At 38.0% G+C, this 16,098-nt stretch overlaps 1 protein-coding gene across 6 annotated transcripts in view; it reads right to left on the reverse strand.

Moving 5' to 3' along the window:
• The window catches only part of EML6 (EMAP like 6), a 267,083-nt gene that overhangs the window by 81,018 nt on the left and 169,967 nt on the right, over window positions 1–16,098 (reverse strand). For all 6 annotated transcript variants that reach the window (XM_087436765.1, XM_087436763.1, XM_087436761.1 and 3 more), the window contains 3 exons: window positions 15,873–16,059; window positions 13,983–14,088; window positions 6,685–6,778 (listed from right to left, as the gene is read on the reverse strand). In XM_087436765.1, coding sequence (XP_087292891.1) covers window positions 6,685–6,778; window positions 13,983–14,088; window positions 15,873–16,059 — 387 coding nt within the window. The remainder of the gene's footprint in view (window positions 1–6,684; window positions 6,779–13,982; window positions 14,089–15,872; window positions 16,060–16,098) is intronic.

The raw sequence follows: 16,098 nt of genomic DNA on the forward strand, positions 1-16,098 counted from the left end.
ATTTTTGTCTAAAAAATTGAACACGGGAGGAAATATTTGCAAATCATTTATCTGATAAAGGACTTGTATCCAGAATATACATATATATATACACACACACATAAACTCTTACAACTCACTAATAAAAAGATAAAGAGCCCTATTTAAAAATGGACAAAGTATTAAAAAAGACAAAATCATCCCATTTGCAACAACATGGATGGACCTTGAGGGTACTATGTTAAGCGAAATAAGCCAGACAGAGAAAGACAAACATGGCATGATTTCACTCATGTGTGGAAGATAAACAAACATATGGATAAAGAGAACAGATTAGTGGTTACCAGAGAGGAAGCAGGTAGGGGGGGTGGGCAAAAGGGGTAAAGGGGCACATACGTATGGTGACTGATAAAAACTAGACTATTGGTGGTGAACATAATGCAGTCTATACAGAAACTGATATATAATGATGTACACCTGAAATTACACGTTATAAACCAATATGACCTCAATAAAATAAAATAAACATATTAATTAAAAAATGGTCAAAGTGTCTGAATAGACATTTCTACAAAGAAGATGTACAAATAGCCAGTAAGCACATGAAAACATCCTCAACATCATTAGCCATTAGGGAAATGAAAATCAAAACCAAAATGAAATACCACTTCACATCCACTAGGATGGCTGTAATGAAAATGACAGACAATAATGTATTGGTGAGTATGTGGAGAAACCGGAACCTTCATCCATTGCTGGTAGGAATGTAAAATGGCGCAGCCACTTTGAAAAATATTTAGACAGTGCCTTAAAATGTTAAACATACAGTTCCCAAATAACCCAGCAATTCCACTTCTAGGTATATACCCAGCAGAAATTAAACATATGTCTACTCAAAACCTTGAATATTAATGTTCATAGCAGCATTATTCCTAATAGCCAAAAGGTAGAAACAACCCAAATATCCATCAATTGATGAATGGATAAATTAAAATGTGGTAGATCCACACAATGAAATATTATTCAGCAATAAAAAGGAATGAAGTACTGATATACGCTATGACATAGATGAACTTGACAACATTATGTTAAGTGAAAGAAGCCAGTCACAAAGACTCATATGGTACGATTCCATTTGTATGAAATGTCTAGAATACAAAAATCCATAGAGACAGAAAGCAGAGTAGTGCTAAAGAGTATGGGGTTTCTTTTTGGGGTAGAGAAAGTGTTCTGAAATTAGAGAGTGGTGATGACTGCACAACTCTGTAAATACACTAAAAGCCATAGAACTGTACCCTTTAAATGGGTGAAGTATATGGTATATGATTTATTTATGAATGAAATGTTAAGGAAAAAACTGGACATGAATCTAATCAAGCCTATGGATCTAACTACCATTTATAGGAAATGCAGGGGAATGCCTGAAATGCTCCGATAAAGAATCAGTCACATTCTATAGGTCAAAGGACTGGGTTCCTCAAATGTATCCATGGCATGAAAAAGGTGAGACTGCTATAAAATAAAAGAGGCTTAAGAGATGTAACAACCAAATGCAATGTGTGGGCTTTGTCTGGATGCAGATTTGAAAAACCAACTTTCTTCTTTGAAACAATCAGAAATGTTTGATTATGAATTGGATAATAGATAAAAGAAATTACTGCTGCTTTAGTTAGTTGTGATAATGGCATGGTGGTTTTAAAAAATATGCCTTTTTCTGCTAGAAATGTCTAATAAAGTATATACACGTCAAATAACATGGTGTCTTGAATTTTCTTTAAAATATTCTATCAAAAAAAAGTGAAAGACAAAAATGAGGGGGGAGATATTTGTACCATTTGGAGGATGCTGCAGCTGGGTGATGAATACAAGGAAGTCCATCATGCTATTTCCTCCACTTTCATGTAACTTAGAAAATTTCCATGATAAGAAGTTAAAAGAAAAGTAAAGAACAGAGCATCTCCATACCTATTATGGCTACAAGAATGTGGGCCTTGCAGTGAGAGGCAGGGAAAGGATAAGGAATTGATTTTTGAACTTTCTCTCTTTGTCTCTTTGAAAGTCTAAAGTGAAGCATGGACCCTAGAGCCAAGATACATCACTGGATGTATCAGGAACAATCAGGACAGAGAGAAAAAGGTTTGGATAAAAGAGAAGAGAAAATGTGCTTAACACAAAGAGGAGAAATGAATCAGATACCATAAAAGATGTTAAGCATCTAAAGATTTCTCGATTGAAGGAAAATCCCACAGGTTCTAAGTCATTAATATAAACTTTAGAGAGAAGATGCTAGAGAAAACTGAAATGAAAATTGACAACAGATACAACAAATGACATTCCTAGAGAGAAAAGAGCATTGTTTTGTTTGTTTGTGTTTGTACGTCAAACATTTAGATAGTGGGAAAAATCTTCTTTTTTGAGGGAACTTTTTAGTTATCATCTAATTTCTTGGTGTCATAAAAACACTAATGTTGTTTCTATTGTGGCTATAGTTCTAAACTGACTAATGATGGCATGTAAATGTTTAGTTAATGTCAACATCTAAATAAAGAACACTCATTGTATACTTGTTATTTTACTTTAGACACTTGTTAAATTCATAGGCAATCTGCCTACAACTGTTTGTGTGTGCAGGTGTGTGTGTAAGAAAAACAAAATGGAAAAACTTATAGGTCCTAAACTGAAAGAATATGAATGTAGAAGACTGTACTGGTGCCCTAACACAGGATAATTCCTCCAGCCTGACTCATAGGTAATTCACCACATATGGCCACATTTAAACCCTATCAGCAAGCCATGGGAAGCGAGAAGAAATGACCCTCTTCCAGAAGCCAAGGGCAGCTGCACAGCAGGTGAGTTGGTTTCCAAATCTCCTGTTGGAGCCCTTTCATTTGCACAGAGGCCCAGCCCTACGTGAGATGTGGTTTTCCCTTCTTTCGTGATGGAGCCCGCAACAGGAAGACTGAGTGATTATTTATACACCACCTCCAAAAAAGACTTAAAATAGCTTATGATGTCGGATAATATTATAGAATAAGCCAGGTAACAAATTAGAAGACAGTGAGATGACATATTGGTGAGTGAAAAAAAAAGCCAGTTACAGAGCAGTATGCATAATACCTCATGAATAAAAATGGATAAAACACTAGAAGAATATACACTAAAGAACATGTGCTAAGATGAGCCATGGCTATGTCTGGGCAGTGGAATTATGGATGATTTTCATTTTCTTCTTGGTGCTTTTCTATGCTTTCTAACTTTTCTATAACGATCATGTATTATTTTGAAAACAGAGCAAAAAATAATAAATGTTATTTTTAAAGAGATACACTTTTTTTTTTTTCGCTGAGAAAGATTTGCTCTGAGCTAACATTTATTGCTAATCTTCCTCTCTCTTTTTTTTCCTCCCCAAAGCCCCAGTACATGGTTGTATATTTTAGTTATAAGTCCTTCTAGCTCTTCTATGTGAGCTGCCACCACAGCATGGCTCCTGACAGATGAGTGGTGTGGTTCCGTGCCGGGGAACCGAACCCGGGCCGCCGAAGCAGAGGGTGCCAAAGTTTAACTGCTAGGCCATCAGGGCTGGCCCAAGAGATACACATTTTTAAAAAAGAAAGTGAGAAAGAAAAGGTGTTCATTTGGTATGCAGGAGACTTCATCATATTCACTAACTGTATGTAAGGGTAGGGACCTAAAACAGATCGAACAACGAAGCTAGTACACAAATGCATTTTCTGAAGCTCTACATACCTGCTCTACATGGGCCTACATTTTGTCCCTATGCTTTCTAGTAGCACAACTATTTCACACTAACTTTGGAAGTATTCTTGTTAGGCACCTTGATAACTGCACCTTTTGCCTAAGATTCCTACTGTTGAAACTTCTGAGATGAAGCATGTCAATAATTATGTCATTGTCCCCCAAAGTCATGCTACCGGTGCAACGGAAATTCAAGTAAAGGGACATAATAGAGGCGCCTGATTAATTATCTCATTATTCTGCCCTCATTGACACTGATATTAGGCCACTTAACTAGTGCCCATATAAGATTGGCTTGGGGGCCAGCCCCGTGGCTTAGTGGTTAAGTGCGTGCGCTCCGCTGCTGGCGAGCCGGGTTCGGATCCCAGGCGCGCGCCGAGGCACCGCTTCTCCGGCCATGCTGAGGCTGCGTCCCACATACAGCAACTAGAAGGATGTGCAGCTGTGACATACAACTATCTACTGGGGCTTTGGGGAAAAAAAAAAAGGAGGAGAATTGGCAATAGATGTTAGCTCAGAGCCGGTCTCCCTCAGCAAAAAGAGGAGGATTAGCATGGATGTTAGCTCAGGGCTGATCTTCCTCACAAAAAAAAAAAAAAAAAAAAGATTGGCCTTGGTTTTGAAATGGGTTACTCGTATGTTAGACTAAAATCTGAACAACATTTAAAAGGAAAAAAAAAATTAAACTCATTTGTAATGGAGGTGACAAATCATCTATGAAAATTAGCAAAGATGCAAAGAAATTTTCAAATAGATTGGATCAAAGCTCATGGCAATCTCTAGGTGCCAATTCTGAATTTCTCTGAGCTGATAAAAAGTAGGTTCATTTAAACATTTTCACAACTGAGGGGGCACTTTTGAGAGCGCAGTGTTGTGCAGGAGACACACGTTAGCCCCAGGCACCAGCAACATTGCCGGTGGAGCCATCACGGCTACCGACTGCGCCCCTCCCGACGGGAAATCTCACATCCTGGGTGATGGGTATTGTTGTAGGACATCACCCTGCCAGGACACAGCAGGCTGCCAGAAGCAGGTGTCTTGTTAACCCTTGCTAGTGGCGACGCGAACAGTGACTGAGACACAGAAGTGCACAGCGAGAGGTGTCATTGAGTCAGCCATTCTCGGAGAGCAAATTAGGCCCCCCAGGAGCTATGAGGACTCCTGGAATCCAGCAGGGTACCATCAGTAAAGCATCACCTCTGTTTCTCTGTCACTTCTTTCGTGCCTCTGTTTTTAAAGTTTCTATCTATTTAAGTACCCTAACTTAAGGCCATAAATAGAACTTTTATTTGTTTGTTTCGTTACTTATTTATATAAATATTTATTATTAATATTATATATTTATTAAATATTTATTGAATATTGTGTAAATATTTAATAAATATTTATTATTTATTATCTTAAAATCTAGTACTTCTTGGAAAGAGCAGTGGTTAATGTTGCAATTGCAAAAAGGTTCTCTGAGGGCAATTCTGCAGGTGTCCTGTTTTGGGAATGTGACATAAGGCTTGGGAGAAATTCCAAAAATAAATTGTATTATTAACATAATGGTGTTAAGTCACTTTGTGTTGATTTAATTAAATAGAAGTAACACTATCTACGAAGCATGTCAAATATATACTTTTTTATATTAATAAATATTTCTTTCTTTCATTTTTATTACTGTTTCTGGCATACAGCTGGTGAGCTACCCACAGTCGCAGAGAGTTTTCTAGCAGGAAAATTGCATTTCTGTTGCTTTTGAAATGCAGACAAGTGCTTTGCCTGAAATTATCTGTAATGTAGATGGTAGGTTATCAGAAATATTAAACGAAAATTCAGTGTGTTCGTCTAGGAGGAAAGCAGTTCTGACCAGGAGCTGAATCTCAGTACTAGAGGCAGTGATTCAACAGGGAGGAATACTAGAAAGAGAAACGAAAGAAAAACCACTTGGGCAGGCGGATTGATGAGCTGCCATTTGCTGCCAAAAATTCCATCTCAATAGCAGTCATCAGAAAAGCTTCTCTTTTTCTCCTAAGACGATCAGCTGGAGTCCTCAAGGCTCCATCTGCTCCTCCTCTGAGTCTCTAGCAATTTATAGATCTTCATTCATTAAAGCCAATTGCCAAAAACCTTTTTTCTCATATTTGATATTGTGGAGGGAAATATTAATTTAAAAAGTAAATATTGAGGTTCAAAGCCATTCACTTAAAAGTGATTTTATATTGCAAAATGGAAAGGAAGTTGGTTACTGCAGGGAAGAACTAGCAGAGAGGTAACTTGCCTTCGGCAACAAATTGTATTGCTGGGCCTTGGCTGCCAGCTATTCTGACCTCTGACTACAGCTGGGCAAACAGCTATGCCCAATGTAAGTCGGAGTGGAAAGTAATGTTCAGACTTAGGGCTGATTCAGCAGGGAGGGAGGCTGGGGTAAGGGAGGACAGGTGGTCTATAAACAGCCGTCAGTCTTGAAAAGTCTATTTATAAGATGGGGAGATTAGGGAAACAATCTGCCTGCTTTGAAAGCAAGTGGCAGATGCACACGATAGGGCCTCCTTTCCAGCATGCCACAGCCTCATGACAAATGGTACTGCTGATTCCAGTGACATTGACAATCCTTCACCAGATGCTAAGACAGTGGAAAAACAAGGGGCAAGGCACAAGCCTGAGAAAAGCTGCTTTTCTACTGCTGGTGAAAAGCTTTGATATAGATAATGCATATGTTACTAAAAGCAAAGTGATGAACAACTCTCTGGAAAGGACTTCAGAATTTTCCAATTCCCTGACACAAACGTTAACTGCTTTAAATCATGTTTGAAACCATGAAATATTGCAATGTTTCCACTTAGGTGTTAAGCTATCTATGTGAATTTCATCTGAGCTTGAAATCTTACCAGAAAATGAAAACTACTGACCTCTACTGAAGTATGATAATCAGCAGGATGCCGTCAGACCCCGGCAGCTTCTTACCTTGTTGTGGCTATCTTTTCTCCCTTTTTCCAGTCCCAATATACAATACTGTGAAAATCGTCTAAACCAACCGACACCAGACATTTTCCATCGGCTGTATGAAAACAATACAAACGTCAAATGACTCATTTCTTCGATGAAAAGCAGAAACATTTTACATACTGTAAAGAGGAACAAGCAATTGACCTGAAGAATATTATTTAGGCTCAAATACATTAGAAATATCATATACTAAAGGGGCCTCACTGAATGAAATGGATAGCTAGTAACGGTTGAACTTTTTAATGCATAATGACTGGTTGCTGAATTCAATCGCTGACCCAACATTCCAATCTGAGACAGAGGGCTGGGGGCAGCCTCTCAGGTAAGTCATGAAAACCTTGTCTATTTTGTGACAGATAAATCTCATGATGTTTACTGGAAAAGCCATTTGGCTCTGTGACTCTTAGTCTTTTTTCAGCTCTAAAAAACTAGGTTCTGTTTAACTCTGCAAGACAAGAGTATTATAGAAACTAAATATAACTTCAAAAATTCTTTCAAAGGATGATTTTGTAATTAAAAAAATCTTAATGTCTTAGTTTCTCTATTTCAAATGTAGTATGTTTGTTATAGGACATTTAGAAAATATGGATAAAGGAAATTTTTAAATCATCCAAATATCTAGGCCTACATTTGATGTATATCCTGTCAGCTTTTTTCTCTACATAAATGTGCTTTTAAAAAACAAAACCACAATCATACTGAACATACTATTTTTCCATTTGTTATATGATGAACATTTTCCCTTAGTGTTAAATATTATTTATAGTATTAGCAATGATTACTATAATTTGGACATTTAGGTTGTTTTCCAAAAACATTTTTTTAATATTTTGTAATTTGAAAGCAAAATAGTTAACTAGCTTTTTCCCTTCAAGACAGAAGAAGAGGAACAGTCAGTAAGTCTTTCCTTTGCTGCCTCCTCACAAAGCTAGATTCACAGAAGAATGGTCTCCAGGTCAGCAGTTGATCCTAGCTGCTCACTGGCTGGCAGACGGGTGACCAAGCTCACCACGCATCAGTTTAGCAGGGTGTCTTCTCTGACTACAGAGGAGCAACAACATTAGGGTAAAGAAACACAAGTGTGCAATAAACTGCTTCTCCCCAGTCCACTCAGGTGGGGTCTCAACTGGTATTTTCAAAGGCAAGCCTGGGGTAGACCCCAAATTAGGGTAGCCAGGTAAAATAAAGGAAGTCCAGTAAAGTTGGAATTTCAGATAAGAAATAAATAATTTCTTTGCAAAAGGATGTCCCATGTAATATAAGTGTAAATATCGCATAGGACATATTATACAAAAATGGGATACACTTATACAAAAAATTATTTTTTGTTTATCTGAAATTAAAACTTAATTGGGCCTCCTGTATTTTACTTGCTAAATCTGGCAACCTTACCCCAAACTCTTACCAATGCCCAACCTGTGAGTGCCTTTACTTGTGCCGGAGACCCTCCCCTGACCACCTGGGAACAGTGGTCTGCTCCTTTTCTGGAGGAAGAAGGAAAGTAGGAAAAAGGAAGAGTCTGGCTTAACAAACCAAAACTTCCCCAATCCTCAACTACTACTACGTATGAAGCAAGGATCTGAAAGTTAAATTTAACACTTTCAAGCTACTAAGTTATAGTATTAGATGAAGACAAGAACATTTTCCTCAAGGGCTGAATCACCACCAGTGATTATCATAAATACTGTCTTCTGAATCACATCTAATGACATGTCCTTATGCTAAAATGTTACCAGGGCTTAAACTGGACAAGGTCTCGTTTTATGCATTTGGGAGAAGGGACTGGTAATGACTTCCTACTCATTACCAACATTACTTTTTCCATATCTCTTGGTATGGCCTGGTTGTGTTTCTATATTAGCATGCCTCTGTGTCTAGTGATTTTATTTTTATCGGCATTTTCTCCCTTTTTAGATTATAAGCCTTTTTAAGGTTTATAGTAATCAAATGATATTTCCTTTGTGATCCTCACACTGAGCTGGTTTTCAATGAATGCTAATGATAGTGGTGACACTGAGGAAGACGAGGAAGATAAAAATGGAATGTGCCCAGGATGGTAGGAAGGGAAAGGGAATGTACTATGTCATACAGCTATAAAAATGTTAATTGTTTTTTAATTACCATTCCTTTCAAAAACACTGCACAAATATTCAGTCTGTTTTTTTTTTTGCTTTCATTAATTCTATATTTTATGTTTTCTTTTTTAATCTGCATAGCTATACTATTATGTCCTTCTTAGAATGCAAGCATCCACACATTTAAGATGATAGTTTTTAAAGTTTTATCTCTTTTGAAGAAGGCCTCCAGGTAAGTTGATTTTTGTGGCTTCTTTTTATTAGAATTTCTGCAAGGCCCCATCAGCTTGTCCTCAGCCTTTCCACCCCAATAAAAGTATCATGACTCTGAGTAGCAATGGAAGAAACAGTACAGTACGAATCCAGAGTTGCCTCAACGACCACACCTCTCCTCTAGGATGGTGACTTTTTCTTGAATCCTGCAGGTGTAGGCTATTTCTGCATATCACACAGTTTGGAAATATAATAGGCTACCTCTTAATTTTTTCCCAGTTTTCCTTTCCCCTGCAGAGGCTTGACCTTAGCTTTGAAAATCCATTGTTCCTTGACCAGTTAGTTGGATTTTTTGATTTTCAGCCATATCTTTAGAGTCTAGGTACTGTCCTTTCAAATCTTTCCAGTCACAGTATGTATTAATTATGGATATTTTGTGACATAGTCCAGAAATAATTCTAACGCACTTAATGTCAACAGTAAAGGGCAAATTAGAAAGAGAAATTTTTATTCAGACAATTACAAGTTGGACCCTGTATTCAGGGCTCATAAAAAATGCATACGTTTTCAGAATTGAATACAATGAAATCAAGTTAGTCTTAGAGGTGCCCTTGTGGAAATCAGTTATTATTCCATGAAGATTTTAAAAATATGAGGATGACATTTAGCCTAGAAAATATCTATGTGGCTGAAGCTTTTTCTTTCTAATCTGGTTTTCTGTTTATGTGGAAGCACCTTCCTTACGGCAAGCGCAAAAACAAAAATGGCTCCATTTTCCTGAGACAGTGATGATAAATTTATCAAGTCAAAGACCTGCTCAATTAAGCGAGGTAATATAAATTCATTCCTTCTTGCTTACACAATTTACAGTTATGGATTATATTGTAAGAAATGGTTTTGATTAAAAATGTCTTCTTTTTGTTTGCTTTGGAACAGTGGCAAGAATAGATTAATCTAACTCCCTATGTTACAATTGCCTATTTGTTGTCTCGTTTTCACATCATTTGCCATCATTGCTTTGTATTTCCAGGACAATTTCTTTCTCTAATAAGAGACAAATGTACTATCAGCAGGTCTCCACGATAGCTCTCCAAAATGAGCTGACTTGTGAGAGATAAGTGGATATAGGGTACTGAGGCACACAGATGGGGCCACCAGCTGGATAATAACTGATGTCGGTGCTGTTTACATGGTTAAACAGGGAAATCTAAATAACCTCCTTTCTCGGGATTTTCACTTAAACTTTTCTATCTGTTTCCAAAAGGAAGGTATAGTTGCTCCTGCTCCTATTCAGGTAACTGTGTGATGCAGGGCTGTTCCAGGGTGGAGGTCTCTTTTCATAGGGGCTGTTCCACATGGCAGCCTCTATGCATCACCATGCCCACTCCTCCTTTATACTGGAGAATGGGAGGGGCAGCTGGAGACACTTGCTGTTGGGCAGAGGGAGCGGGGAAGTAAGCGAACATGCTGAGTGCTCCAGGTACAACTGCCATGCCAAAAGTTCACATAGCCCCTGGTGGAGGGCAGGGGTAGGAGAAGGCAAGAGGGCTGAGGAGGGAGAACACTCTGCACAGCTCCCGCCAGCTGACTACCCAGCCAGGAGACCTGGGTTCTAGCTCTGGATCTGCCACTGTTTGCTTTTTCCCCAGGCATACCACCAAACTCTGGATCTCTAATCTTTGCCTATAAAGTGGTACAGGGGTTTAAGACTGAAGTTCTATCATTATAACACAAAGCACTATCAATACAAATTAAACCAAAAGGACCTCAGCTCACACCTTCAGGAGGCGCCATAGAGACCACAAAGATCAATCAACCACTACAATTCATCTGCATGTAACCATTCACAGTGATCAAACTCAATAGATATTAGTGAAAGTTCTTCCTGAATAGTCCTTAATATTAGTGCTTTCTAAAACTATCAACTAGTTTCCTTTCTGCTATTTATTTTAACATTGTACTTAAACTGAGACAAAAATGTAATTTTCCACAATCCAAAATAACACATTTGCTAAATAAATGGGCTCTTCCACAGTGATTGTTATCTGGGGAATAAAGAATGCCTCGTTAAAACTAAAGTATCCTTTTCATTTGGAAAATATTTCATATCTGGGTATTGTTTTGTTTGCCCCAAATGGGAATTAGAAGCAGTGACAGATTCAGCTTCTCAATCTCTTCCTAGAGCATCTGGTTTCTCTACCCTGGTGATGATGTGAGGAGCTGCCTTAAAAGAGAAAGATTTCTAAGTTCACTTAAATTCTTGATCTTTCTTCCATAAAACTACTAAGCCCAGAAGAAATGTGAGCTCTCAGAAATGCAGACACCAAGGTACTGGGCACCAGTTTATTGCTACTAACTCGTCTCATAATCATTGTCTTTGATCAAAATTCCTCTAATCCCTTTTCTGAAGGTATTTAAGTAACATGAATTAGTTCTTTTGATTTTTCTAAATTAAAAAACCCCAAAATTAATTAATTCTATAGAAAAAAATCTAATTATTAAATTCTATTTATATATTCTAAATTTTCTGGGACTCTGTTTATATGTTAATACACATACAGACACTGTCAGCTGAAATCAGTGAATAGATGCTATTTTTAGTTCTATTTTTTCTCTTTCACTTAACTGATACATAGAAATGTGTACGAAATACACATAGTCCACATACTTGTCACTTTGAATTATAGCGCTTATTATATGACGCCAAATTGCCTGCTAGAATTACTGAGCCAATTTTCAATGTCACCAATATGACTATATTAGATTCTCCAAAATTTAGGACAGATTTAGGTGTTATTATTTTATTTATTTTTGTTACTTTAATGGGTATCTTACCACTCTTCCAGAGCATAATTATTCATTCAGTTTTTATATTAAGTATACATATATGTATCTGATAGCAAAGTTAGTTTTGAGAAATGGGCAGTTCAGCCATTGAGGAATAAAACCATGAAAATAAAACCAGAAGAAATTCATTCACATCTTTGGAATAGAACCATATTTGAACTCAAATTATGGTTTCCTTTTAGATTTTACTGCTTTATCAAGGACACATGGCACGCCTATTTTAAAACTGTATGTCCATCAAACTCTGTACTCACTGTTTATGGGGAAGTTTAGGGCCTTGTATTCACTGTTTTTTGGGTTATATATGTGTTATCTGGGCTTTCAACTGGCAGGTAGTATGCTGAGTTGTTCTCTCTCGCTTGATACTCCTGCCTTATCTATCTCACATGCCAACTAGTGTAGAGTATGAAATGTTTAGCCTTGACCTTTACTAATTCAATAACCACAGAAAGCATTAAATAATTTCTAATAATGATATAACAACTCAGATTTGTATAGTAGTTTACAGTATGTGAGAATGTGCATGTCACCAAAAAAATTTTTTAAAAACTGCACCATGTTATTGGTCAGAGAATAGATAAAGATAATTTTCACACAAACACTGTGAAAATGTGAAGTTCTAGTAGTAATAGTGAACGGCAAAGCAAATTGCGTTAAGCAAAACCTCATTCATTCATTTATTCATTCACTCACAACACTTTTGGAGTAGCTTCTGCGTCCACAGCACTACAACATGTGCGGTGGGGAACAGAGACATGGGCTCCTCTGCCCACATAGTTTGCTGTGTGTGAAGGGCATCGGAGATGTCGACACAAATAACTACCGCACCACACGGACTCCAACAGGTACCACAAGAGCAATGACAACAATGGGCTAAAGGATGCAGAAGAAAGGACAGGATATTTATCCCTGGAAGGATGGAGGAGAAAACTTTCAGCTTGGTCTTAAAGAATAGTAGGACTTGAAAAGACACATGGGAATACCATGAGCAAAGGAACACAGGCAAAAGAAGGAGAGGAGTGCATTTAGGTTCTAAAGTTCGGTAGATGTAAATGAGCATGAATGGGTTAGTGGTTGAAAACACTGCAAAGGAAGGCTGAGATCAGGAAGGTCATGAATGTCCAACCAAGGGCTCAACCCTGAGTCAGCCAACAAACAGAATCCATGTGGTAGCAGCAATGTACTTGTGCTTCCAGAAGACTCCAGAAGTGGGTAGGATGGATTAGAGGAAGTGAGGATGAAATCAGAGACCAGCATTACTACCACAGCACAGATGAGAGGCAGTGAGGGCTTGAACAAAGAGAGTAGAGAGGGAGGGACACGAGAGAGAGTGGGGTTGCAATGTCATGGAATTTAACAACTAATACACATTTTGCATACATTAAACATTTGAATGGAATTTAGAAAAAGGAAATTATAGAATCGGTTTTCTGTAGAGAGTTTAGAATTTTTTTCTACTGATCTAATTGCTACAATTGGGATTATTAAAAATTCCTAGTAAAAACATCTTTTGTGATAGGGCCTCATTCTCCAATTCTAGCTTAAAGAAACAGCCTTACCCTAAAGAAAATGATATTCATCAGTTAGTATTTTTATAGTACTGTGTTCAAATTTTAAATCAAGGAGATGGAAATGTCAGTTCTATTTTTTCAACATGAAATTTATTTCTAAAACACCAGTGTTGCAAAGTGGCCCTCTGCAGAAAATTTGCAGCCCTCCCTCTAGTTCTTTATATTTTAAATCACAAGTGCTGTGCTCCCACTTATTTGGAGAAATGAAATTGATGTTCTGAGTCACTGCCAGACAATTGCAACTAAGTCTTTCAACAGCAACAGCTGCTCTGGATTTCAAACCGCTGAAGCAAATGCAGAACACAGTGCAAGCTCTGGGTAATGGAGGGGAAAAGGGGAAGAGGAGGAAAGGACACGTAGCCTAAAAGCCACGATTTTATGGTGAGGTCTTCACATATCTGATTTCCAGTCTCAGAATGGGTAGCTGACACACGAAGGGCTTACCTCATTGCAAACAGAACTCAACTAAACAGGAGGATGTTAAACAAACAAACCCAGAAGTAAATGTAGAATCATCTGTCAATGACTGTAGTGGAAAACTGGGACTTACCTGAAAAATCGAGTGCACACACTCCTCTCTGATGTTGTCCTTTCAAGAGTGACAAACATTTTAGAGTCTGTGTGTCCCACACATGAATAGCAGCATCTCTTCCAACCTTAAATAATAGGATGAGTGTTATTAACTACTTATATATTATAGTAAGAATGATTTTGTTCCTTAGAGTCAAGTGCTGCTCGGAAATCAAACACCACACATTTGGAGAGTAGGAAGACCTCAGAAATCATCTGATCCAACTCCATTATTTTCCAAATGAGGAAACTGAGGACTCGAAAAGTCTAAGAAGCTTGTTCTGGCATCAAGGTGGGTGCCAGCAGAGCCTAACCTGGTGCACGGCTCCTAGTTAAGGGACTTGTAAAACTCTGACTCAAATGTCCACTGTGCTTCATTCTGTCAGTTAGGTCCAGCTTTCCCTTCCCTGCCTTTTCAACTCCACACAAGACTCCACTACTTGGTCAAGGAAGTAACTTGTACATTGTCATGGTACTACCCTTGGAGTTCTATTATCCATCTCAATTATTTCACCCACCCCAAGAAGGCCTGGCCCTGCTTCTTTCCCTGGGAAATGACACTTCCATGGCTTAACTCTCTGTCATTAAGGTGGATTCTCCTAAAAGGGATACAAGCTTCTATCACACTAATTCCCAACCATAGAGAAAATTATAATAGTAAAGTGGTTTGCCTCACTTACAATGCATAGGAAAAAAATCCTGCTGGGTATTGACTCTAAAAGGGAAAGTGGGACATAGAGCCACGCACATAACTGAGCAGAATCTGGCCAACTCCTACATTGGTCTCTGGAGGCCCAGTTACCCCTGGAGTGGCTACTGGCATACTGGTTTGTCACTGGTTTGCCTCCCACCAATTACAGTATAGAATGCAGCAACTCCTCAGGGGTTTATGTAAAGAACCAATCTCTGTTTTTTCTTTCAAAGGAAGGTTATTAAATACCCACAAACCAAGCATCATCTGTTTATAAAAAAGACAAAAAAGGGGTGGGGGGAGAGTGAAAAGGCAAAGCAGTGATCAATTACCTGTAAAACTTAATGTCAGCCAATACAGAATAGATGGTCTAGGTTGCAGTTGGAGGGGCAGCAAGCCAGACTGTCAATTAATGGCTCTTTCCTTTTGGAGTATTGTAATATTTTTACAAATAAAATAAAAGCTATGGATTCTTCTCCCCCGAAAAAGCACATTTCTGGGAGTTGACTCCCTTCATGCCCTCAGTTTCATCCATGGATCTCATTAACCCTGTTCAAAGACTTTTACTACTTGTATGTCAAGTCTCAGAAATAGTTAGTTGTCTCATGTTAACCTTTGACCCTCATTCAAGAGTTTTTCTTGGAGTTTCCTACTTAGATGTTGAGAATCAGTTGAAGTATTACCTGCAGCTAAAAGCCCACGCAGCCAAAAATTTAGTTTTTTTGAAAGGCTAAAATATAAAATAATAAATTAGCCAAAATTCATATGACTTTAAGTTTTACAAAAATAAACACTAGATGTTTTACCAGTATGAAAAGATGGTTCATTCAATAAACATTTATTGAGTACCCAAGATATATTAAGTACTGGGTATACAGTGATGAGGGAAATATATTAAGACTGTGCATTCAAGGAACTTACATTATTTTAGTTTTAGCCAATCTTATAGATTTCATCACATTAGGATGAGAATCCTTTAGAGGCTTCCCAATAGTTCTAGAACGTATTGGTTGATTCTCTCATCATCATGAAATGATTCAGCATTCACTGAATCTTCAGCTTCTTGCCTCATGCTTATTTATATCAAGTATTTCATGAATTTCTAATATGTAAACTGGATTCAAAATTAAATCCTCCCTCTCTTTGGCTAGGCCCCCATCTTAGAGGAGAGATATATACCTGCCCAGTGGCCACATAGTCCTTCACTGGATGGATGGTCAGGCTGAGAATGTCATCATCGTGCCCCAGGTACAGCCTCTGGGAGTGTTGCTGCCTGTTGTACACGACAGCAACTGCAGCAATGTGGTAGACCACTTCTCCAGCTTGTGTGTAGAACAGGTTGTTTCTACAGTCATAGCCTCTATAACTGAAGCACAGGTCCAAGAAATGCACCGCAGTTGAATAA

This window comes from Ceratotherium simum, chromosome 11 (genome assembly GCF_057802395.1).
Source record: "Ceratotherium simum simum isolate JZ-2026a chromosome 11, ASM5780239v1, whole genome shotgun sequence".
NCBI classification, from domain to species: domain Eukaryota; kingdom Metazoa; phylum Chordata; class Mammalia; order Perissodactyla; family Rhinocerotidae; genus Ceratotherium; species Ceratotherium simum.